This window comes from Hyaena hyaena, unplaced genomic scaffold (genome assembly GCF_003009895.1).
Source record: "Hyaena hyaena isolate Hyena2069 unplaced genomic scaffold, ASM300989v1 scaffold_329, whole genome shotgun sequence".
NCBI classification, from domain to species: Eukaryota; Metazoa; Chordata; class Mammalia; order Carnivora; family Hyaenidae; genus Hyaena; species Hyaena hyaena.
The window spans coordinates 852324-878339 of record NW_024080960.1 but is presented as its reverse complement, the minus strand read 5'-3'; the positions used below and the strand labels follow the sequence as shown (position 1 = coordinate 878339).

Sequence of the window (26016 nt, the reverse complement as noted above, 5' to 3'; positions counted from 1 at the left end):
CACACACACACACACTCTAATGTTCATAATAACCTTGCAAAGTACTTTTCTCCTCATTTAAAAATAGCAAAATTCTATTATAAACATAATTTGAAAATAATATGGCATTTGCTTTATCCAAAGACAAACATATTTTCTAAAAACTTAGTGCATTATGAATTTTCATTAGTGTATATATTACTGGAATTTGTGGCACAAAGAGATTAATTAACTTGCCCAGGGTCACCCTGCTAGGAGGTAGCAGAGTCGGGGTTTTGAATCTAGGAAGTTTGGCTCCACTGTCCTACTCTTAACCACTTTACTATACTGACTTTGAAACAAAAATGATACACTCAAGATAAATGTTGAATAAATTTTCAAGATTTGGGAAATCTTTCTTTTTATTTTTGTTTTCTCAAAGAAAAAAGAAAATCTGAACAAAGCTCGAATATCACAAAAACTGACCTTAAATAATAATTCTTTCTAAGTTTTTAATTACAGATCATTAACCTATGTTTAGAAAATTGAGAAGAAACATGCTTAAGGGAACAATTTTTGTGAAATGAATTGAATATTGGTGGAATATTTTACAGGCTTTATTTTAGTATATGATATTTCTAGAAATACATGTTGAAAGAAAAATTCCGAAACTTAAGCATAGAGCAAAACCCCTACAGCTTCAGTTTTTTCTGGCTGTACTTGTAAATTTTTTTAAGCTTACTTATTTATTTTTAGAGAGAGAGGGAGAGAGAGCACAAGCAGGAGAGGGGCAGAGAGAAAGACAGAATCCCAAGCAGGCTCCACACCATCAGCAAAGAACCAAATGTGGGGTTCAAACTCACGAACTGTGAGCAGAGATCAAAAGATGGATGCTTAACTGACTGTGCCTCCCAGGAGCCTCTTTCCTGGTTGTACTTTTAGTTCAGTGCATAATCATTTCTCATCCTATTGTAAACGACAATGTACACAATTATGAGGTTTCTGCGGAGCTCCAAGGAGACAAAGAAGGGCAGAAAGCATTATCCCTTGAAGCCAAATATTTCAAAAAAACATCCAAGATAATTTTTTAAAGGAAATACATTTAATGCAACTATTTCCTCAATTTCATTAGCCTTAATCTGATTGCCTGCTTTCAATATCAGAATCCTAAGTAGTGTAACTGACCTAATTCTTTAGATGAGTATCTTCTTAGATACACAAATCCTTATTAAATGTAAAAATTATGAGTAAGAGTCTATCATTTCAATGCAAGCTGAGTGTGTAAGAAGATCTAGGAGAGCCAAAAGAATATAGTCGGTTGTTAAAAATATGACTCTATTATATGTATATATAGTATGAAGTGAAAAACATTTCAAGTTTCATTAAAATACAGCTAGGTGGAAGTACTAATACGAAAGCTCGTTACAGATAAGAATCCTCTGGATCAGTGATTCCCAGATGCGAAGATGCTTTTTACTGGTCTATAGCACCAAGAAACAAAAGGATGGAAGAGAGTTTCTCATAATGGGAAATGTATTCCTTTTAGAAGTCTGAAATTATAGTCTTTTTTTTAGTGCCAAGATAAAAAGATAGTGAAAATGGGTGTCACAATTTCTTTTTTAAAGTATTAACTTTGTAAAATAAAAAGTTGATGACTTGGTAAATCTCCAAATTTTATTTCTTTTAATTTTACTGATGTATGAATTTTAAAAAGACTGAGAATCAATGCTCTTAAATTACTTTTACCTTGTTAACAACAGATTATTGGATTCTTCTGTACAGAAGTTACACATGTTGAATATGTATACATTGCCAAAAACTTCACTGCACAGACTCTGTTCAACTCTTGTCTTATGCATGATGCCATATTTTATGATCTACATTCTCAGTAACCTCACTTTTGATTAAACCTTTTTAGCACTTATACACGTATATATTATGTATACATATATATGTATACGTAGTCATATAATTAACAATTTAATATATGCATTGCTATAGAGCTTTAAGTACGTTAGTCTTAATGCCTCCTTATAAACATCTCAAGTTTAGGAGCCATTTCTTATTCTTACATGTGGACTTCAGCAAGGATTTAATAGGCACACAGTAAAAATCTGGTGACTGACAAAGAGACGTACTATAATATGGTAATCAAATTTTCCCAGTTAGTTTGTTCTACAACTAGGAACAGAGATATCCCATTTCCCAACTCTTTTGCTAGGTGACTGATGCACTGAATTCAACACACAGAAAACCTCTTTTCTGTACTTGGGACATCCTCCTCCTCCACTTTCTTCAGCACATCCCAGGTTGTTGCAACATTCTATTTTTTCAACATGCATCACTCACATATAACAATACATGTTAGATTTTCAGAACTGGAAGCATTCATATTAAACGAAGCCATTAGTTTACAAGGCAAGGAGGCAAAATCATAAATAACTGCATGTTACAACAAACAATTAAGGGTGCAGAAAGGACTACTGTTTACCTTCTGGTGTTTCCAATACCATCTACAAATGTGGATAACATCACTATCAACAATGTCTACTGAATTGTGCAGAAATAGATATTATTGAAATACTAATGTAAGAAAAATGAGATTAGTATTTTCTGTGTGACTTCTAAATTTACTTTTTTCTTGATACTTTTCAGGTCAAGTGAAACATTAAGAAAGTCTTCCCCAATGTTTTCCTCACATGCTGAGCTAAGAGGTCTTCCTTTATGTTTGTGTATGTTACTGCTATGATGGCATTTACCCTTCCTGAGTATATCTGTATCTCCCTTCCCTAGACTGTGAGCTACTCGAGGACAGGATCAGCTTCTCGTCTGTCCCAACTAGATGCTGGGTATGCATCCCAATCACCCGGTAAATGTTTTCTAAATAAATGAATGAGTGAAAGAATGACAGGAAGAAAGGCAAGCAGAATAAGATTAAATGCCTTTTTGGCCAAAAGAAACTTTTGGCTATGGGACATAAAAAAAAACAGCTATAATTATGGTTAACAGGCAGCTTAAGTCAGTAAAGTTATAATCTATAAAGATTCTGCTGCTGTTAAGTTTAGCAAATTTTACAGGAAAAAAAAAAAAGAATCAGAGAAGCTTGAGCCAAATTTGATGTACTCACAGGCACCGAAAGAAAGTAGGACCTGTTATAGAGTTGAAGGAGGGCCTGAGTAAACTAATCAGAAATAAAATATAGTAAATACAATTGTTTTAGAATACTGCAAAGTGAAAACAAAATAAGAATACAATGTTTCAGACAGCATTTCTTGAAAATTTCTCTCTTTTTTTTTTTTTTGGCCTAATAATCCTAATAAGAGATGAAAAACTAAGAAATCTAATCTACTATGGCAGATTAAAATGCCTTGTGTTCAAATCCCTCTAAGGTACTCTTAATATTATTAATATTATTGCCACAATCTTAATTATAACCTCTTTTGTCATATAAAAGTGTAGACAAAGAGTTTTTTTAAAATTAAATCATATGGAATTTGCAAATGAACCACAGTCATTTTCTTCATATATATAAATACATAGAGCCAATGAAACAGTTAAAGCACTGAATCAAATCCTGGTTCTCACCTCAAAAATACTGAAAAATAAAATAGGCCAAGCAGTAAACATATAACAAGTTTGAACTTATTTTTATAAATAAGAACATTTAAATGTACACATAACAAGTAAGCATATTATTTATTTTATTTCTAGAGTCAGAAAGTTTCAGCTGAAGGAACTAGACTGTCTACTTAAGGAGGCATTTGAGCCCCAATGTACTTCTAAGAGCAAATGTTTTAAAGTTTTATTTAAAAATCTTAAGATCAAATAAAAGTGAGAAGGGATATACTGTGATCCCAATTAAACACATTACATTTTTGTGAAATTTCAGGTAATATATTAAAAAGCTACAGAAACATGCCAATTTTAATAATGAAATAAAATTACCTGTTGAACAAAAACATTGTTGAGGTGATTGGCCAGTCTCCGAGCAAAATGCTCTCGCAAATCACTGAAACGCTGCTGTTGCTGTTTGACTGCGAGGAGCATGTCATGGCCTGAAATCAGAATATTTCTTGACTGATTTAATGGGTAAAAAGATTTCTCTGATCTTCAATGAATACATATTTTAAAAATTTTCTTTTAAAAAATTTTTTGAGAGAGAGAGAGAGAGAGAGAGAGAAACCACGCAAGTGTGAGCTAGGGAGAGGGGCAGAGGGAAAGAGAGAGAATCTTAGGTAGGCTCCATGCTCAGTGCAGAGTTCGATGTGGGGCCCGATCTCATGACCCTGGAATCACAACACAAGATGAAAGAGTGGGACACTCAACCGACTGAGCTCCAGGTGCCCCATCAATTAATACATTTATAATAGTATCTGTGTATCAGTTTTGAAGAACCCAGAGTTTTATTGGTTTATTTGTATGTTATATAAAAGACAGGTAAGCAAAAGAAAAAAATAGTACAACACAGTGGTTCTCCAAGCATCATCAGGGAACTGTTAGAAATGTGGAATCTAGGGCTTTGGCCGAGACTTACTGAATCTGGGGGTGAGGCCTGGCAATACATGTTTTAACAAGCCCTCTCCGTGATTCTGAGGCAAAGTGAAGTTTTAGAGCTACTGGTTTAGCAAAACCTCATGCTGTCTGGTCTAATCAAGTATCTACTTGTGCTAGGTTCTATGGACAGTACTAAAGAAAAATCACGGTGTTAACTAGAGTCATTGATAGTCAATCAGAGGAACTGAAATGAAAATGTTCTTAATACCAATAGAAACATGTTTGGAAAATAAGTGAAGCTTGTTTGAGGAGCTAATACTAAAGTCACCCTAAACCACTTGCCCCATGTATTTTTTGTCAAAACTTGATACCAAGTTATAGGCTTAGTCTCAGACTCTTGGTTACATTTTGTCATCTTTAATGAACATTACCTGGTCGAAGAGCTACATTCATGCACTGTAGAAGGGCATCTGCAGCATTGGTGCAGGCCTCAATGCCTCTGGAGGAAGCAAGGTCTCCTTCCTGAAGGGCCTTTATATGACCTTTGGCCAAGTCCATGTGGTTCTGGAATATATATAAATGTACCATTTGCACATGTAATTTCGGGAAATTTATGGTAAGATGCTACTCAATCCTATCCTAAGGTCTTTGGAATTATTTTAAATCTGATTCTTATAAGGAAATGAGAAAAAAATCTACAAATGGGTTTTATATATCATTAGATTTTTTGTTTTGTTGGTGGTGGCATTCTACAAACATACTTACCACAAGAAACTCTATTTCAGACAGGAGTTTTACATTATTAGTGTTACTAAGATGAATTAGGTGGTTGCTTTCAGAGATCTGATCCATTTGTTCTTTTACGCTTTGGAGCATCTCCTCATAACTGCTCAGTTTCAATTCAATCTGATCTACCTCCTTTAGAGCCTCATCCAGCAACTTCATCAGGATGTTCACTTGCTTTTCGGAGGCCATGATTGATTGGATGTTAGCCTACAAAGTGAAAAACAAAAGTAACTCTTCATATTATTTGAATGTCTAAAAGAAGTGTTAAGATGAAATACTGCTAAATCCCTTTGACAGACGAGTAACAGAGTGGTATACATCTATGCATTTATCTTAGTTTATCGCTTTATGTTTATGTTCCACCTTTTACACAGTATTTCAAGAAGATACACTTGCCTCTGTATCAAGGTTAGGGACCATGCCTCAGTATTTTATATTTCCTCAGTATTTTATACAGATTGTATAAGTAGGGTTCTGCCCCACAATGAATCATCAGTGTTGATATATTCCCAGTTCTGAAACTTCATCCAATTCCACCTTACCCAAGAGGGTAACAGTGGTATACCAGTCATTGAAGGATACACAGAACTAACTTATAATTGTAGTACAATTAGTATTTATATATGTGGAAGAGCCATGACCATAAGATCACATGATCAGACTATATATTCATAGATAGCTCCTTCTATTGTCTTCTTTCTTTTCACTTTCATTTGCAACTACTGTATTTTTTTTTCCCCAGGCAAAGCAGTAACAAATCACCATCTCCTTATCATTGCTTTCTAAGTGATTCTGACTAATTGATTCTAAATTTCCTGAAATATGGAAGCTGTCAAATCCAAAATAAAATTGGAAAGCAATATAACTTCGAACATATATGCAATATTAATTAGAAAAGAAAACATAAACCACTAAGCCACATTAAGAAGGCAGGTTAACATGGTATGAGGAAAAAACCTGGACAAGGAATGAAAAGAATTTCATTCCACAGTTGATGCTGTAGTTCCACACATATTATTTTATATGCTATTCATATTAACTCAACTGTAAGTACAACCCAACTATAAGAGTAGACTACACAGCCATTGAATATATCTCTTATCTTACATAGCAGACCTGTGGCTTGAGCCTGTCCAGGACAGTTTCCATTTTAACATCTTGAACTTTCTTCAAGGCTTTGCTTCCAGTGAGTGTTATAAACTTGTAAACTTGGACTATTTGTGTAATCTCATAAATTCTGTACCTTTCATGTATAAAATGTCCAAATTCTTTAAGCCTTTGAAATATTCCTCATTCTGTGTTTTTCTTAAATGCTTACTTGTGTACACAAAACAAAAAGTACCACATGGTCTTGTGTTAGAATTTTCTCACATTAGTGGTGTTATTTTTAGCTATATCTTTTAGCTCCTTACTTTCTAAAGATGTGCATTTAGTTTACTGACTCAGAAACCATGCATACATATTAAAAAGAGCTATCCCAAAACATTTCAGCAGACGAGCCAAACATCCTTTTTCCCTAACTCTCTCATTTTCGCTATACTTATTCTGGTCCTTTTGGGTAAATAGAATGATTTATTTCAACCTAATTTTTCTATTTCTTTTTTTATGTTTATTTTTCAGAGAGATAGAGTGTGAGTGGTGGCAGAGACACAGAATCTGAAGCAGGTTCCCAGGTGTCAGCAGACAGTCTGATGTGGGGCTTGAACTCTTGAACCGTGAGATCATGACCTGAGTTGAAGTATGATGCTTAACTAACTGAGCCACCCAGGTGCCCTTAGTTTTCCTATTTCTAATTTGTACCTATTTTTTTTTCAAACCACAAAAATGCTACTCTTTTGCACTGAACTGTTCTGTGGTGTTTCAGAGACTGGAGGGAAGCAACCCTCAGGCTGGTTTCTGCTTGGCTACCTTTTACTTCCATCACTTCATGTCAAGGCCCTCCCCAAATCCTGAACTTCAGCCAACTGCCTTCATTGGCCTCACTAATAGGAATGCTTCTGTTTTTTGAACAAGAACAGTGAAAGACATGGCATCTGGTAATGTGCTTACAGAGAAAGGTGGCAATAATCACATTATAAAGGCTTAAGTGCTAAGGCAGTAAAATTTGAACATCCCCAGTCTTCTCAATCCACTATACATCACTCACTCATAGATTATAAAAATGTCTTACCCCATCTAGCACCTGTAGCTCTCTGGACAACCTTTCTGCAAAGGCCTCAGCATTAGAGATTGCACATTCACAGCCTTCCATCATTATTTCAATATCCTGCTCTTCTCTTGCATTTAACTCTTGGTAAACATCTACTACTTCTTCATCACCTCCTGTCACACTCTGGTTTTCTCCACTTGGAACAGATTCTTAAAAAGGGTAAAAATAAAACGTTAAGTAGTAAAAAAGCAGTAAGGATAATAACATGGTACTTATAGTCAGTTATAAGCACAGGTCACATTTAGTGGCTGAAAAATAGGAAAGAATGATTTAGGATATATGAAAAAAACCTCTTATTTTTATGAAAGACTGCATATGTTAATATAATGTTTATTGTAACAATTATAACAAATACAAAGCATGCAGTCTAATTCACTCACAAGTGTTAAAATAGGCTTTAGTACAATTTCCCAAAATATAATTAAACTAAAAAAATAAATCCAAAACCAGACACAAAACATATGGAAGCAAGCCTAATCTTTTTTCCTGAGGTGGTTGTTGCACTAATAAAACAATGATTATAAATTTAGGACACATAAAAAATAATTTGCTCCTCCCTTTTTCCCCGGTAACTTTTTTTTTCTGTTCTTTTTGTCCTTGTTGTGTTCTGTTCTGTTTTTCAAATAACTTTTAATTGAAATGAAAAATGCATTCACAATTTATTTTGGTTATTGAAAATATTAACTGAATTTTCCATTTGTTTAAAAAAGTTTCACATGCATTGATAAAATTTCTAAAGATCAGGTATAGAAGCTTTCTCAACAAGTCTACAGGAAAAAGAGCAAGAATAACATGGCTATCTGAAATTACAAAAATATAACTGGTTTTCATGCTTCTTAACAAAAGACCAAAAGGTCAAACATGAGCTGTCTTCTAGATAAATGTTTCAATTTTTGAGAAAATACAGTTGGCTTGTGGGACTTTATATAAAGCTTGAGGTTAGGATAGGTAAAGTGTAAAAATTTTTTTTTACTCCCTAAATAAAACTCTAACTGAAGTCACTGATTTTCATAAACTTACCGGGACATAACTTAAATCATAACCTCTGGACACTTTAAATATTCATTATTTTGTATGAAAATGAATATTTATATTCAGTATGACTTGGCATATGTTAATTTGTTCTACAAAAACACCAACCAATTCAAATTAATAAATGATTTATTCTTAAGAAAATAATTAGGCAGACTTAGATAATGTCCCAGAAAAAAAAAAAAAAAGGAGAATAAAACTTTTGGTACCAGGCAATACAGATTACAGTATATAAATTCTTTAGATAGGCATCACTTAGCTCCTTGTCCTCTGAATGAGTCCTTTCTAGTTCACTGTGGAAATGGAAAACTGTCATATCTCATAGTTTACTAGCCACTAGGGGGCAGGGACTGTCCAAATCATTCTGTACAGCTCCTTACAAGCAGATATTTAAACAAATATTTTAAGTGATCATAACGGCTTCCATGAAACAGTTCTTTGGAAGTCAATGATGAATCCTATCATTAATTTTATTACTATATGGATTTTGTGGTAATAAACCTGTCCCTATGCACAATTTCATAAAATATGCAACCAACAGTACATAACAAAGGCAAGTAATAAAAATATATGGAATAGAATAAGAAGAAAAGGTGTTACGCACCTTCTGTAACTTTAGGCAGTTCTGGAGAGTAAAAAGGTATGAAAAAAGCAGAGGAAAGTAAGCAAAGAATATTAGCTGGGTAGAAAAGTATACAGGTTTAAAAATTTTAAATACTACCCATATTTCATTTGAATTTCTGGTACTTTAAAGTTTAAAAGACAACATCCAAATCAACTACAAAGTGGAAAGATCCACGGACACTAAGTTTCCAGAGTTAATTCTTTCATTCTTTTTCCAACAATGACTAAAAATACATTTATCTATTCTCTTTCTTTTAAGAAATACCACTGACTAGTCCTTGGAGAAAACTGGGAAATAGATCATTTCCTGGGAATTATTTTTAGGTCAGCTGTGACTCATGCATTTAGTCTGGTTATTTTCACTCAAGGCCTAAAAACTTTACCCAGACATTCCCTCACAATAGATTAGTCATAAAACACTGTTAGAAAAGACAAGATTGAAACAATTTTTTAAAAAACCACATGAGATACCAGTTCAAACTGGTTTTTAAGGATTAAAGTCAAAGATTTTTTTTTTAATCTAGTTGTAAGAATGAAAAAGAAAAAGTCAAACAAAAACTTGACTCTACTTCAACTGCTAACAAAATCTTCCTTTAAAAACCTTCTGCTGACAAGCCCCACTTACTAGCATAAACATTCAATTATCACCAATAAAAAGCCACTCAAGTTGCATTGACAATGCAATTGACTGCTAACATTCACAATGAAATCGTAGTTGGCTGATTATTTATCTCTTAAAAGTAAATGGTGATAATTTCTTATGTTTTCTAACATCATCCAAAGCTTAGACATGTGTATTATTTTTTTAATGGGAATCAATGGCTATGATTTCAAAATTCATTAGAACATTAAAACAAGTTTGCAGACATTAATAAAAGATATTTTCTGAACTCCACTAAACCAAAGCAACAGTTTCTGAGTTACAGGAAGTGATTTTCAAAATCAGATTCTTAAGGATCTTCACAGCATTCCTAAAACGGATTTGAATTAGGGGTAACTTTTATAAACATGAAAATGTCTACACTGTTTTAGGCCCTAAAAAATTAAATGTCTTTATTTTTAAAGCTAGACACTTTGTTCTAAAAAATAGCAATCTTCTTCTAACTGGTTCTAGTAATATTTCTTAGTAAGGGAAACCAGGTAGCACATATATATTTTCCCATATTGTTGCCTCAATGAAATGTATTGGTTTAAAACACATGGTAGGCAATGAATAAGTTCTGGAGATACATAATAATTAAAAACCGAATAGCAATCATTCCCTCATCAAATTCTTCCACCCTGAAATGGTAAATAAATACATAAATAAATAAATGAATAAAAGCTATTCAAAACAAAATAAACCAGTATTCAAGGCATAAAAAATTACCATCAACTTCTTGAAAGTCATTCCCTCAACATGCTCAACTGCCAAGACACTGGGGTCTAATGTTGGTGAGATGGCAGTCCTGTGGGCTCCTACACAGGGGCCCCACTGGTGGGCATAGCACACACATTAAACCTGAAACCAATAACGGGCTTACTAATTACTAAGTGTTGGGAAAGAATACAGTACTATATTTGAGGGGAAATATCTAGAGTCAAACAGAAAAGGAAGAAGTAAAACAGAATAGGGAAAGGACAGGGGCAAGTGGCTAAGTACATGAACAGTTTGAAACATCTGAAACTGCAGTTTTTATAGGTCAAAATGGCTGAATATTGGCTGCTTCAAATGTTTCAACCGAATAGAATGAAGGTTCTATTTGAAAATGCTAATATATTGCTTGGACAAATCTAAATATTCTAATATATATTATGCAGGACAAATCTGGGTTTTTTTATTAATAAAGAGAAGCAACAACTCTTTCACCTGCATACTAGCTGTTATTTCAACTGCTTTCTTTGAGATAAAGAATATAACACAAATTGTTATCTCCACATCTTACAATGTTTATGTCTTTATGAAAGAAATTTTAAAAGAATAAAATTTTATTGTATACTTTAAATAAATAACAGTAGAGTTATTTTTGTCTTATAAAACAAAAAAATCCGTAGTAACATCCCGGACGATACACTGATCAAAAATATCCTGTTTAACTTCATGTCTAACGATTTTATCCTGATAATATAATAATTACAGCTACCATTTATTTGAGTACTTACTATATACCTCACATTGTTCTCATCATGTTCATATGTTAAGACACTCAGTCCTCACAACAACCCTATGGAGTGGAAACAATTTTTATCTCTATTTCTGAGATAAAGAAAATTGAAACATAGAATAACCCAAGGTCACATAGTTGGTAAGTGACAAAGCCAGGATTTGAGTCCAAGCAGTCTGACAAGTTGTGTTCTTGACCACTATACCTATACTCTGCACAAAAATACAGCTACAAGGATATTCATTTCAAAGCTGTTTAAGCAAAAATTTGGAAAATTTAAAATAAACCATTAGTTAAATTATGGCATATCCATAAAATGGAATACTATGGTACCACTAAAAATAATGTATTTAATAACATGAAAAATGTTCATTGTAAGGAAAATCTTCATTACAAGAAAAAGTACTTCAGAAAATAATGTGAATCTCCTTATTTTAAAAAAGTGTTTAAATATACATAGAAAAAACATTGGAAGATTAACAGCGGTTATCTCTGAGGACTAAGTTTATAAGTGATTTTTATTTAGTTAATGTATCAATTTCTATAATGAATAAGTATCACTTATGCAATAAGAAAAATTACTTTGCACTTCCTTTGGAATATAAAGTAAATCAGTGTTCTAATCATTTTGAGTAATGTCAAATTATATATACACTTGTAGGTATACTTGATTTTACATACACAATTTTACTTAACTTTACCTTCCAACAGCTGTGAGCTAACATTGACAAAATCAATTTTCTTCCGGAGGTATCGCTGATTCAATTTCCAAATGCATGAAATAAATGCATTCTTTTCAGCAGTGCTGCTGGCAACCCATTTATATATTTTTTCAAAATGTAAATCAAATTCAGGATTTTCCTGAAATAAAAATATACAAAATATGATATTATTTTGATCATATCCCTTTTTCATTATTATACAATTGACATTTCAATAAAATGAAAAGTTGAAGTTCTTCTTAAAGAAAAAAAATCACCATTAAAAATCAGCTAAGTGACTTATAGAGAATGGTTTAGGGAATTCAATTTATAGGAAAAACTTTGTTTACCTCCCCAAAGAAGCTGGATTAAAAAAAAACAACACAGTGTTTTGGTCATTTCTTTCCTAAGCCCCTGAAGTATGAGTGGAATTTTAGGATGGTAAAAGTTTTGTGTCCCAGCTTCCTAGTCTATGAGGTGACAGTGATCTCCAGTTTTGATGTGGACTTAATTTTTCTTTTTAAATTGCCTGATAATGCACTATTATTCATAACTGTGATATGACACTAACTTTTTAGTAAAGAACATATCTTCTAATTACAACATGTGAGAAAAAATACAATCTACATCCCAGTGTGGTTTCCGAGAACAAATGAGGTAAAAAGCAGGGACTGATTCAGTTTTCAATTTTGAAAATAGAGAATGAGTAAAGGTGCCTCAAAAATTAAAAATGCTGGTTAGCCTGGAAGTTCTTTCTAATGACAAAGAAGCTCAACTCTTGTGACAGAAGTGCATCATGCTCTCTCTCTTGTTTCTTAAGCCACACTGCAGCAGTAACTTCATACCAGCCTACTTCTTCTTCCTTGAATGTAGAATCACTTGATTGCCATAAAAAATGAAAACATATGGATGTATGCTTTTCTTCACATCCAAGGAATTAAAACATAGATTCAAATGTTCTTAATGTTCTACAAAAGGATAAAACTATATTCAATTAATTCGAAGTGTTATTCAGGGGAGGAGAAAATGTAGCAAATACCTTAAAGGTAAGCGAAGTTATATCAGAGTTGCACTGTGAAAAATTGGGATGATTTAGGTAGCAGGACCTGACCTGGGTAAATAGCATTACGGTAGTATGGAACTACTAATTACCTTAATAAGCAGAATTGGAGCATCAAAAACTAAAAAACTAGCATTTATAATGAAGAGGTAATTGCATGATTACTTATAAAAAAAATCTAAGAGTACTGGCAACTAATCCAAAACTTGATGGGAAATGATCTCTTCCCTGGGAATATTTCCCATAATGCCATAAAAGAAGCTGAGTGCTCCAGTGGCAACACTCACACAAATCAATGTGTGACACTAAATGGCTAATAATGTTAGGCTATGTATAAAAATTTTATGTTTTATGTCCATATATAGTGTACACACGCCAAGGTGCCTACATAAAATGAAAAATAAAATCCATTAAGAAAGTCAGCAATGAAGCGTCAGCTGTGAGAAAGCATTCAAATAAGCATCAGCAATGTTAGTAAATTATGCAAGTCAATGGGGTTATAAAGTGCAAAACTATTGAAGGAAAAAGCCTCTTTAATAAAGACACATTTCTAAAAAGCCCTTACAGTATTTTCTTTTAAACAGTAACGTATCAAAAAAGTCTCTACTCTTGATCTTTTCCCACGGTAAAAGAATTTATTAGTTTACTGAAGCGTCTTGGGTGCCCCCTAGGGATAAAGCAATGGCCTACTGTGTCTAAAATACTTACAGAAAGGCATTCTCTACATATGTTAGAAATCTGAATTCTGAATTGCACTATTTTACATAAGTGAAGCTCTCCTGAAGCTGTTTTTGCTTCATTTAAAAAGTATTTTGCACCTGACTCAACTGTCATTTTGTCCAGCTTTTGGTTCCCCAGAAGTTTATCCCAGGGTAAGAGCAAAGTCAGACTTTTATTTTATTGGATTACTCTACAAAGGTAGCTTTTACTTCTCTGAACCTTTTAAATAAATGTGTGAGACTGGAAGGGTTAAATCAAAGGGCATTTGAAATTACATTAATGTAAGCCTTAAAGTTTGAGTGTGGCTTAAGCGAGAAGTGTAGTATTTACATTCTTATATTTTATTAAGTTCCTTAAAACAAGATGTTTAACTCACGATTGTTTCCTTTACTTGAGCCACAAATACAAAACCATGGTCTCAAAAGGACAGCCTGGTTGCCTCAGATGATGATTTTACATTAATTTGTGAAGACTGAGAAAGACTCACTTTGGTTATAGTATTACACATCACTTTTAATTAAGTTTTACCAAAACAATGTAGGTTTTTAAAAAACCACTCATACGACACTTTAAAAGGTGTACTTATATATGGATTTTATACAAAATATACCTAATCTAAATACAGAAATATATAGTTATTTTGCTCCAGTTTACATAAGTTGTGCACAAACATAACTGTAGCTCAAAAAAAGTAAAAACAATGAAACAAACTTGCATACATTTTAATTTTAGTTGCTAGAGACTGAGGTGTGGGAAATGGAAGATTTAATAAAATACTTTAGACTAATTCTGGCTTAGTTGGTGAAGCAGAGGGTCACAAAACAAGAAGTGTAGGTCATCTTAGAAGACCTAATACTATGTTATAAAATGAAAGACACTTTCTGAACACAGGTCAAAGAACTAAGAAAAACATACTTTAATAGCATCCTTGGCATCTACCACAGCAAGGTCTCTAAGGGCCCAAGCAATCTGCCTTTTGTAGAAATCTCCTTTGTCAGATTTCTTGACTTTGACCATCTTCACCTGCACGGGGCGTTCAGTTGTCACTGTTGAGTAAAAGACACTTTCACTAAAAATATTCACTCATTCTGTATCCATTCATCTACTCATTGCATATATAGTTGTCAGGTGTCTATATGTGATACTAAACCACTATTTAACCAGTATTATATATTATGTTAAACCAATTAGGAGTAGTATTTCCTAACACATGCTATGACTGATGAATGCACAAAGTATCAAAGGAAATAAATCAGATGAGAGGGTCAGACAGAGAAAGATTCCTTAAGAAGTAAAGCTTCAGATCAGTTTTGAAGGAATAGTATGAGATAGATTATAAAGAATCCTAGGGGTGCCTGGGTGGCTCAGGTAAGTGTCCAACTCTTGATTTCGGCTCAGGTCATGATCTCACAGTTTGTGAGTTCCAGCCCCACATCGGGCTTCATGCTGATGATGCAGAGCTTGCTTGGGATTCTGTCTCTCTCTCTGCCCCTCCGGCACCCATGTGCTCACTCTCTCTCTCAAAATAAATAAACTTTTTAAAGAAAAACGCTCTAAAGAATGACTACCATACATAAAGCCAAAGGGGCTTGAAAGAGCATAACACCACTTTAAAGAACAATGATAAGCACTTCAGTATGGATTGTACATATACTAAACTGGATGGAAATGAAGTTACCAAAAAAGATGAAAGTTCAAATCACAAAGGACCTTTATCTGAGGTTATAGGGGTTCACTTACAGGATTTTAATTAGGTAAATGATGTGCTCTAACGTGTTTCTAAAAATTAGTCTGGCAGCAGAATAGTGGATGGATTGGAGTGAACCAATACATTAAAAAATTTAGATGAAGTGGTTAAATCTCTAAAAAATGTAAATTACCAAAACTGACTTAGGAATAGAAAATATAGAAAGATCTATAACCACTAAATCTCTCCCCAAAAACCTTGTCTAAAACAGTTTTACTGGTATCTTTTGTCAAGCTTTCTGAGGAAACATTCTAAATGTACATAACTATTCCACTGTACAAAAAAACAGGAAACATTCCCAACTTACCTTATGACTTTGGTTGCAAGGCCAAAGACAGTGTACAAAAGAAAATTACAAGACCATGTCACTAAAGAACATGGGTAAAAAATCTTTTAACTACAAATATACAAATAGCTACAAACAAATACTTCATTAGCAAACTTAACCCAAACGAATATACAAAAGATAATATTTCATTTCACTAATTCTGAGATGCACATTTTTTCCCATATTTTAACATCTCTGAAATCAGAATATGTCTTAACAATCGAAGTAATATTGCTGCATTTTTAAAAAATTTTTTTAAATTTTTTTAAAAATTTATTTCTAGGAGAGAGAGAGAGAGACAGCGTGAGCAGGGGAGGGTCAGAGAGAGAGGGAGTCACAGACTGAAACAGGCTCCAGGCTCTGAGCTGGCAGTCAGCACAGAGCCCGACGCGGGGCTCGAACCCATGAACCGCAAGATCATGACCTAAGCGAAAGTCGGACGCTTAACCGACTAAGCCACCCAGGTGGCCCTGCAGCATTTTTTTCTTGTGGTGCATAAAATGATATATGTTATAATAGATGGCATATGATATATCATGATTGAATTAGATTATTCCAAGAACTTGATTATTTGAAAAATCAAGTACAATTATTCACCACACTAACAAATTAAGGAAGAAAATCTCAATGATTTGAAAAAGCATTTGATAAAACTGAACATCCATTCGTGATAAAAAGTCAAAAAGAAAAAAAAGTAAGAAGTCAAGAATAAAAGGGAACCTCCCTAGCACTGTAAAGGATAGCTACAAAAAAAAATTTCTATATGATAATACAGCAATTACCATACATGATAATCCCTTTGGGGTCAACACTGTATTGATGGTCCTAACCAGCAGACTAAGGCAACAAAAATAAATAAAAAATATAAAGACTATAAAGGAAGGAAGAAAAATGCCACTACTTACAAAGAGTCTATGGAATTAATAAGAAAGTTTAGCAATTGATAGATATAGAAATCTATATAAAGAACCAACTGTATTTCTGGATGTTAACAATAAATGATTTTTAAAATGTATTAATGTTCAATAAAATTAAAAGCTTCTGCTCTGCAAAAGACAACATCAAGAGAATTAGAAGACAAGCCACAGACTCCAAGAAAATGTTTGCCAAAGACATATCTAATAAAGGAATGTTATCCAAAATATACAAAGGACTCTTAAAGCTCAACAAGAAAACAAAAAATCTGATTAAAAAATGGCCAAAGACCTTAACAGACACTTCTCCAAAGAAGACATACGGACAACAAATAAGCATATGAAAAGATACTCAACACCATATTTCATCAAGGCAATGCAAATTAAAACAACAAGGTACTACTATACACCTATTAGTATGGCCAAATTCCGGAACCTGACAACACCAAATGCTGACAAAAAGGTGGAGCAACAACTCTCAAACATTGCTGGTGGGACTGCAAAAACAATATAGCCACTTTGGTAGAGTTTGGTGGTTTCTTACAAAACTAAACACACTTTTACCATATGATCTAGCAATCGCACTCCCTGGTATTTACCTAAGGGAGTTGAAAACTTATGTCCATGCAAAAATCCACACATGGGTGTTTATAGTATCTTTATTCATAACTGTCAAATTGACAATCAAGATATCCTTCGGTAGATGAGTAGATAAATAAACTGGTATATCCAGGCATGGAACATCACTCAGTGTTAAAAAGAAATGAGCTATCAGACCATAAAAAGCCATGGAGGAAATGTAAATGCATCCTACTAAGTGAAAGAAGCCAATTTGAGGAGGCTACATACTATATGATTCCACTTATATGACATTCTGGAAAAGGCAAAGCCATGCAAACAGTAAAAACAACAGTGGTTGAAAAGAGTAGGGGCTGGGGGAGAGCTGAACAGACAGACACAGGATTTTTAGGGCAGTGAAACTATTCTGTGATATTACAATGGTGGATACAGGTACATTTGTCCAAACCCATACAATGTACAACACCAAGAGTGAACTCTAAGGGAAACTATGGTCTTTGAGTGATTACAATATGTCAATGTAGGTTCATTCTTGGTAACAAATTATTGCCAATGTTGCCAGTGGTACTGATAAAGGGGGAAGCCAAACATATGTGGGGGCATGGGGTATATGGGAAATTTGTGTCCCTCCTTCCTCAATTTTGTTGTAAACCTAAAACTACTCTAAAAAATTTAAGTCTTAAAAATGTATTAATACTGGGGTGCCTAGGTGGCTCAGTCAGTTATTAGTCCGACTCTTGATTTTGGCTCAGATCATGACCTCATGGTTTGTGAAACTGAGCCAGAGTTGGGGCTGACAGCATGGAGCCTGCTTGGGATTCTCTCACCCTCTATCTGCCTCTTTCCTGCTCATGTGCACATGTTCTCTCTCTCTCTCTCTCTCTCTCAAAATAAATAAACTTTAAAAAATGTATTAATGGGGAGTCTGGGTGGCTCAGTTGGTTAAGCGTCCAACTTGGGCTCAGGTCATGATCTCACGGTTTGTGAGTTCGAGCCCCGTGTTGGGCTCTGTGCTGACTGCTAGCTCAGAGCCTGGAGCCTGCTTCGGATTCTGTATCTCCCTCTCCCTCTGACCCTCCCCTGCTCACACTGCCTTTCTCTCTCTCTCCCAGAAATAAATAAAACATTAAATTTTTTAAAAAAAACATTTTAATGCTATTAAGTTATTATTTATGGTAGTATCAAAAAATCTAGGAATAAATACAATATAGGTGCAAAACATTTAAAACTATATAACTTATTGAAAGCCTTTAAAACTCTAAAAATAAATCAAAGGCATTAAGAAGATCTAGATAAATGGAGAACTGCTCCATGTCCATTGACAAGATGACTCAATATTATGAAAATACAAGTTCTCTTCGAACTGAACTACATATTCAAAACAATTCCAATTAAAATCCCCCCAAAATCTGGAACTTGCCAAGTTGATTCTAAAATTTAGGTGGAAAAATAAAGAACCAAAACAAGACAAAATAAAAACCAGATATAAGAGAGAACCCATAAATAGGTATCCTCACATTCATCACTACAAACATGGACACAGGTAAATTAAAAACTAAAATGTGAGGAGCAAAATTATAAAACTTTCAGAACATAGTGTAGGAAAATACTTTCATTATTCCAGGGAAGTATATATAGGTATTTTTAAAATACTTATTTTTGAGGGGCACCTGGGCGGCTCAGTCAGTTAAACATTCGACTTAGGCTCAGGTCATGATCTCATGGTTTCTGGGTTCCAGCCCCACGTTGGACTCTCTGCTGACAACTCAGCCTGTAGCCTGCTTCGGATTCTGTGTCTCTCTCTTTCTCTCTCTACCCCTCCCCTGCTCATGCTCTGTCTGTCTCTCTTTCAAAAATAAACAAACATTTAAAAAATTTTTTTAAAAACAAGCAGAAGTCATAAAGGATTAGACTGATTAATTTGATTTTAGTAAAATTAGAAATTTCATTAAAAGGCATCATTAAAAGCTAATACACAAGTCACAAATCTGGGATGCATATAACCAACACAGAATTAGTAAATATATAGAACTTGTACAAATTAGTAAAAGGATAACCAATACAAGACAGAAATGAGCAAAAGGCTTTAAGGCAAATTTCTAAGACAAGGAAACTAAGTGGTCAATAAACTCATGAAAAGATTTCACTCATCAATTTCATTAACAGGGAAATGAGATTTCAAACCACAATAAGATATTTCACATACAATTTCCACCAGGTTGGAATCAATTAAGTCAAGTTTTGACTAGGATGTGGAGAAAGAACACAAAATACGCACTGCTTGTGGGATTGAAAGCCAGTGTAACTAATTTTGAAAATAATTTGGTATTAGAGTAGTGTTGAACATTCACATATCTATAATCCAACAATTTTACACTTAGGGATCTACCCTAGAAAATTCTTGCCTGATATACTAAGAGATATGGACAAACATGTTTACAGAAGGGCTGTCTAAACAGTAAGACCTGAAAACAAACCTAATGTTCATCACTAGTAGGATGCGTAAATAAATGGTACTCTCATAGAGTAGAACACTCCACAGGAGTCAAAATGAAAGAATTATGGTTATATGAAAGAACAGAAGTAAAAGTCATGAACATGACCATAATGTTGAGTGGAAGAAGTCACAAAAGAATATATGCACTATGATTCAATTCATGCAAATTTCAAAGACACGCAAAACTAAATATGTTATCAGACATTACAAACATATATAGTAAAATGATAAAGAAAAGCAAGGAAAGACTAAACCAAAATTCAGGATACTAGTTACCTCTTAATAAATGAGGAAAGGGAATGGGATTAGAAAAGGGCACATAGGGGCACCTGGATGACTCAGCTGATTAAGCGTCAGACTCTTGGTTTCAACTCAGGTCATAATCTCATAGTTTCGTGGGTTTGAGCCCCACTTTGGGCTCTGCACTGACAGTGTAGAGCCTACTTTGGATTCTCTCTCTCCCTCTCTTTCTGCCCCTCTTCAGCTCATGTGCACTCTATCTTTCTCTCAAAAAAATAAACTTCTTTTTTAATGGAAAGGGCACACAGGACACTTCAAAGGTAATGGTAATATTCTTCTTCTACTGGGTGGTGAGCACACAAGTGTTCACTGTATGGTTAGTCTTCACACCTTACATATATGATATAGGTCTTTTTTGTATCTACTCAATATTTAATTAAAGACAATCCTTTTAAAGTTTATTTTTTTATTTTGAGAGAGAGTGAGAAAGAGAGAGAGAGAGGCAGGAAGGGAGGGGCAGCGAGGGACAGAGAGAGAGGAAGAGAGAGAATCTCAAGCAGGCTTGGTGCTGTCCATGCAGAGCCCAACTCACAGCTAGATCTCATGAACTGTGAGATCATGACCTGGGTGGAAATCAAGAGTCGGATGCTTAACTCACTGAACCACCCAGGCACCCCTTAATTAAGGACAATTTAAAAAAATGAATTTGTTTTTCCAATTATAGAGACAATGAGAATTTTAAAAACAAGGAGGAAAAGTCCTCTAGGGAATAAAACAATAAAAGAATGCCAAACAAGAGCTTTTTTTTTCACTAAATACCCACCTGTGGCACACAAAAAACAGTTCTTTTTCTTTTTTCCTGCTTTGCAGACATTGACAATACTCAGCAGGCGTTCATCATTTGGTGTAAAAATATCTCTTTGTAATGCATGCTTGATTGCTGTCATTTTTAATCAGCTGAAAAAATTGAGAGTATAGATTATAAGCTTATTCTCAAAATCATTGTCCTTTATTGTTCCATTTGTAATTTAAAAAATGATCTTATTTATAGCTAATAAGCATAGGAAGAATAGTCTAATATATCAATACACCTACATCATTAAAATAAAAAGTCATATGTTTGGAAAGGAAATTAGAGAACCAGTGTTATCAAACTCTAAAACCTTTAGAAATGCTTACCAAATATTATGATACAAAAAAAAGTTTAAAGAAAAAAACCCATGCTCAATTTTTAAATAAAAAATTTCTATACAAAGAGTTCTTATAACTCAGCAATAAAAAAACAAATAACCCAATTAAAAACTGAGCAAACAATCTGAATAGACATTACTCCACAGAAAATACACAAACGGCCAATAAGCAAATGAAAAGATGCTCAACATCATTAACTACTAGGTAGATGCAAACCAAAACCAAATATGATACCTACCTACCACTTTATACCCACTCAAATGGCTAAAATTAAAAAGACAAGTGTCAGTAAAGATGTGGAGGAAAAGGAACTCTTCCATACATTGTTGGTGATTGTAAAATGGTGCAGCCACTTTGGAAAACAGTTTGGCAGCACCTCAAAAAGTTAAATATGAAACTACCATATGATCCAGCAATTCTACTCCTAGGTATATACTCAAGAGAATTGAAAATATACATCCACACAAAAACTTGTACATGAATGTTCACAGGAGCATTATTCACAACAGCCAAAACATAGAAACAACTCAAATATCCACCAACTAATGAACTGATACAACAAATGAAGTATATCTATACAGTGGAATATCATATGACCATAAAAAATGAAATACTGATGCATGCTACAACACTGATGAAACTTGAAAATATTATGCTAAGTGAAAGAAGCCTGTTAAAAGACCACATATTTTAGGATTCTGTTTACATGAAATGTTCAGAGTAGACAAATCCATAAAGACAGAATGATTTGTGGTTGCTAGGGGTAGGAGCAAGGAGAAACGGGAAATGACTGTTAACGAGAAAGAAGTTTCTTTTAGGTGATGAAACGTCCTTGAATTAGAGCAGTGATGGTTGTATAACCTTGGGAATATACTAAAAACAACTGAATTATATGCTTGAGGAGGGTGAGTTTTATGGCATGTGAATTATATCTCAATAAAGCTATAATAAAGAAATGGGTTTCCACTTACCTCCTTTTTCTCAATTCAATGTATTTTTTCAAACATCAACTGATGTTAAAATTTTTTTAAATGTCTTTTTTACTTTATTTTTAAATATATGTATTTATGTATATATTACTATTTCCAATGCAACTGTGTAGTATTTTATACAGGTAAGCTTGCTTAGGAAATTAACTTCTAACACACTTTCTATGGGAAAATGAAGAAATTATAAGTTTTAAATAAATGACACAAAACGAATTTTTATAATATAACAACATATTTGGAAACTAGGTTATCTCCTATACTTTACTCAATCTGTGAAACTTCAATCTATGCTCCAACTCGGAAAACTGCTTTTCTCACAAAAAAATCACATCTTCCCACTTTCATACCTTTCTCACCTCATCTTAACCTCTAGTCTTCTGACCTACCTCTCCTTCCGGTTCTGATCATCTACATAGTCTCTCCAAGCTTAATTTCTTTTCCACTTAGCCTGGAGGCAGTGTTCACCCACACTATCTCCTTCAATTATCTTACTCTGTGGACTAGTTCACCATGTTTTATCAATTTCCATGAACTGTATTTTTCTCCACTTCTCATGGGCTGCCATATACCACTCAAGAAGGCCATATGTCCATGTTCACTGCATTCATTACAAGTATCTAAATCCAGTCAAAGCTAGACTTTCAACTGTTGCTCAGCAATCCGTTAACACTTCCTTTGAAGACTTCCTCCTACTCCCCATCAGTGTGCTCCAAATCTTTATTTACCTTCTTCAATTCCCAACTCTAGTGTCAGCCTCCACCCTCTCTGCAAATGATGTCACCATCTACCCTGCAGAGGATATAGAAGTCAAGAAGTACAATTTTCCCCAACTGTTTTCTTCCCCATCTTGTTACATCTTCATCCATCCTAACCACTCTTCCACCTATTGCAAAAATTTGTGTCCATGTTACTAATCACTTAATATGTTCTAGGGCCTAGACACTGCATTAAAAGCTCTACTATACCTGATGTCCATGATACACTGCATAATGGCCACTTTACATTTCTATCTCTGGGCTTTGTTCATACAATTTCCTTTTCCTGGAATTCTTTTCCTCCTAAACAGTCCAACTCATTCTTCCAAGACCCTGCTAAAATGCCACCTCTTCTGTGAAGTAGTCACACACAGACAAAAGAACAATTCCTTTTATATTACTCAAACACTTCCCCTCTGCTTGACTAACATAGCACTTACAAACCAAAATTTCTAGTTAGTTGAATTGTCGCCCACATTAAAGGTAGCTTTTTGTAGGAAAAGGTCATATTTTAATCATCTATTTCTAGAGCTTGGCAAAGACATAACAGGCATTTCAAAATTAAGCAAAATGACAGCACCAAATAACATGACAACTATAGTTTCCCTAAGATTTTCCCATTCCAACTCTCACATCTGTAAGCCAATGTCCAGGTTCAAAATCTCTCATATTTGGGGCGCCTGGGTGGCTTAGTCAGTTAATCGTCCGACTTTCGCTTAGGTCATGATCTCGCGGTTCATGGGTTTGGGCCCCACGTCAGGCTCTGTGCTGACTGCCAGCTCAGAGCCTGGAGCCTGTTTCAGTCTGTGACTCCCTCTCTCTCTGACCCTCCCCTGCTCACGCTGTTTCTCTCTCTCCTAGAAATAAATAAAACATTAAAAAAACAAAAACAAAAACAAAAATCTCTCATATTTGATTCTCATCCACCGTCAGCATGAAATCTGCCGCCACGTTCTGCTGATTTCTCATCTACATATAATTTACCCTTCCTTTCTGTTCCCACTGCTAACACAATAATTCAGTTTCACATCAACCAAATCCATTTAACACTTCTGTACCTGGTTATCTCTTTGCAAGCTTCCACAATCCCCAAACCCTTGATAAACAAATAATATTAAAACACAGCTTTCATCACAACATGCCACTGCTCAACATTTTCCTAAAGTTCCCAAATACAAATCTTCCACTCCAAACCTTCTGCTCAGTGCAGTTTTAAAATTTTTCCTTAGGTGCTTTTCCATGCAGGGAATATCAACTATCCAAACCTTAATTACATTTCATGATCTATATGAAATTGATTCAATAAAGATCTTAATTCAAGTTGATCTCTCCTCTCAATTGCTAGAGCACTCCTGTATTTACTAAACAATCAGGCACTTGCAGTCCAATTGGTTCATGAGGTAATAACCTTGGAGAGCTCAAGAACTCTCTTGAAAGAGAGGAAGAGGTTCTCCAGAATAGTTCTATGTTCTTTCTTAGGTAGTCAGCAAGTACCTCTTCAGATAACCTGAAGATAATAGTAAAAACTGGTCAAATGAATGACTAATAGTGGCCAGCGTTTAACACACCATTCCTCTTTGGACTAAATCAACAACTGGGTGTATGGTTAAGCGTAAAGCAAGAAAGGACTGGTTGGTTATACCTCATAAAGCAGTTAGGCATAATGAAAGGCATTATTGCACCCGTATTCATTCAGCAAAGACTAATGTGCCATTCACTGTTCTAGGTTAGAAGTGAATATGATAGGGGCACCTGGGTGGCTCAGTCGGTTAAGAGTCCGACTTCGCTCAGGTCAAGATCTCGTCGGCTAGCGGGTTCCAGCCTCGCGTTGGTCTCTGTGCCGACGGCCAGCTCAGAGCCTGGAGCCTGTTTCGGATTCTGTGTCTCCCTCTCTCTCTGTCCCTCCCCTGCTCATTCTTTCTCTCTCTCTTTCTCAGAAATAAATAAAACATTAAAAAAATTTTTTATAAGTGAATATGATAGACATGTTCACGAAGACCAGAACAGACGTGCCTCCGGGGCATTTACATTCTAAGGGTCGAGTCTTCAGACTACTTTTGTGTAAGTCAGTGAATAAATCACTAGAGGTCCTCTAAAACTATTTTCCGGGTTTCGGAATCTACGTCTGACCACGTTCCAGAAGCAGTTTGCCACTGCTTACTGTGTTGGTTCTTGTTTCCTTAAACTCAGTTGGACCATTACACTGCGTGACAAAGAGTTTGTCAACGCGAGTGCCCGCGTGGGTTGGGCCCTGTACGCTATCGAGACAACGCAGCAAACGGAGGCATTGTCATCCAGAAGAGAAAACTGCAGAGACAGGGGAATGCGCCTTAAAGATTTAGGGAAAAAATGTGTATCTGGACAAAGAAGGCACTGCCACGCCCTCCTCTCCCGGTCCACGCCAAAAGGCAAATGATTAGGGCCGTTTTGCACAAATGAAATCTGGTTCTTATGGATGAAACCAGGAAGGAATGTGTGAGGATTGCGGTTAGCCCGTAGGGCAGCAAGGAGCTGGTGGATACTCCTAGCGGGCTTTGCGCCTTACCCAAACACGCGGGGAAAGGGAGGCCAGACAGAAGAGTGAGAGGCACCCGACCGCGGACGCGGAGCAAACAGCGGGGCTGAAACGCTGCCTCAGACCTTGGCGCGCCTATCTGCTAGTCTCTCCGCGTCGCCGGAACTACTGAGCAGACGCGGCCCAAGGCTTACCACAAGGCCCGACCGAGCCCGGCTGTGCCGAGGCGGGTCCTCCAAGACGGAGACAGGACAGGGCCCACCGCCACCGCTACTAGGATGAGCCCGTCAATTTAGCCGTGAACGGGAAGCGGCCCTTCCGCCACCACTTCCCATTTCCGGGCACGTGACAAATCACGCCGGAAGTCGACCCCGTAGAAAAGGAAGGAGAGGCAGTGATGGGCGTGGCAAGGCGGGGCAAAGTCTTGCTGGAGAGGCAGGTCACGGACAGGCAGGGGCGGGGTCTCTGTCGCTCGGAGACTGGACACTTTGGAATTCGGTGTTGCGTGATATTACTTTCTTTTTAGAAGAGTT

The 26016-nt window shown here is 35.3% G+C and overlaps 1 protein-coding gene across 6 annotated transcripts in view; it reads right to left on the bottom strand.

Moving 5' to 3' along the window:
* The window catches only part of EXOC1 (exocyst complex component 1), a 58472-nt gene extending 32662 nt beyond the window's left edge, over nt 1-25810 (bottom strand). For 2 of the 6 annotated variants that reach the window (XM_039249033.1, XM_039249038.1), the window contains exons 1-9: nt 25514-25810; nt 24377-24475; nt 20857-20990; nt 14644-14774; nt 11949-12108; nt 7409-7596; nt 5218-5445; nt 4884-5016; nt 3904-4013 (exon numbers count right to left, since the gene is read on the bottom strand). In XM_039249033.1, coding sequence (XP_039104964.1) covers nt 3904-4013; nt 4884-5016; nt 5218-5445; nt 7409-7596; nt 11949-12108; nt 14644-14774; nt 20857-20980 — 1074 coding nt within the window. In that variant the 5' untranslated portion in view covers nt 20981-20990; nt 24377-24475; nt 25514-25810. Of the gene's footprint in view, nt 1-3903; nt 4014-4883; nt 5017-5217; nt 5446-7408; nt 7597-11948; nt 12109-14643; nt 14775-20856; nt 20991-23178; nt 23240-24376; nt 24476-25513 lie in introns of those variants that run through there. The other 4 variants (XM_039249036.1, XM_039249035.1, XM_039249034.1 and 1 more) reach the window with 4 other exon arrangements.
* Between the last annotated feature and the right edge of the window lie 206 nt (nt 25811-26016).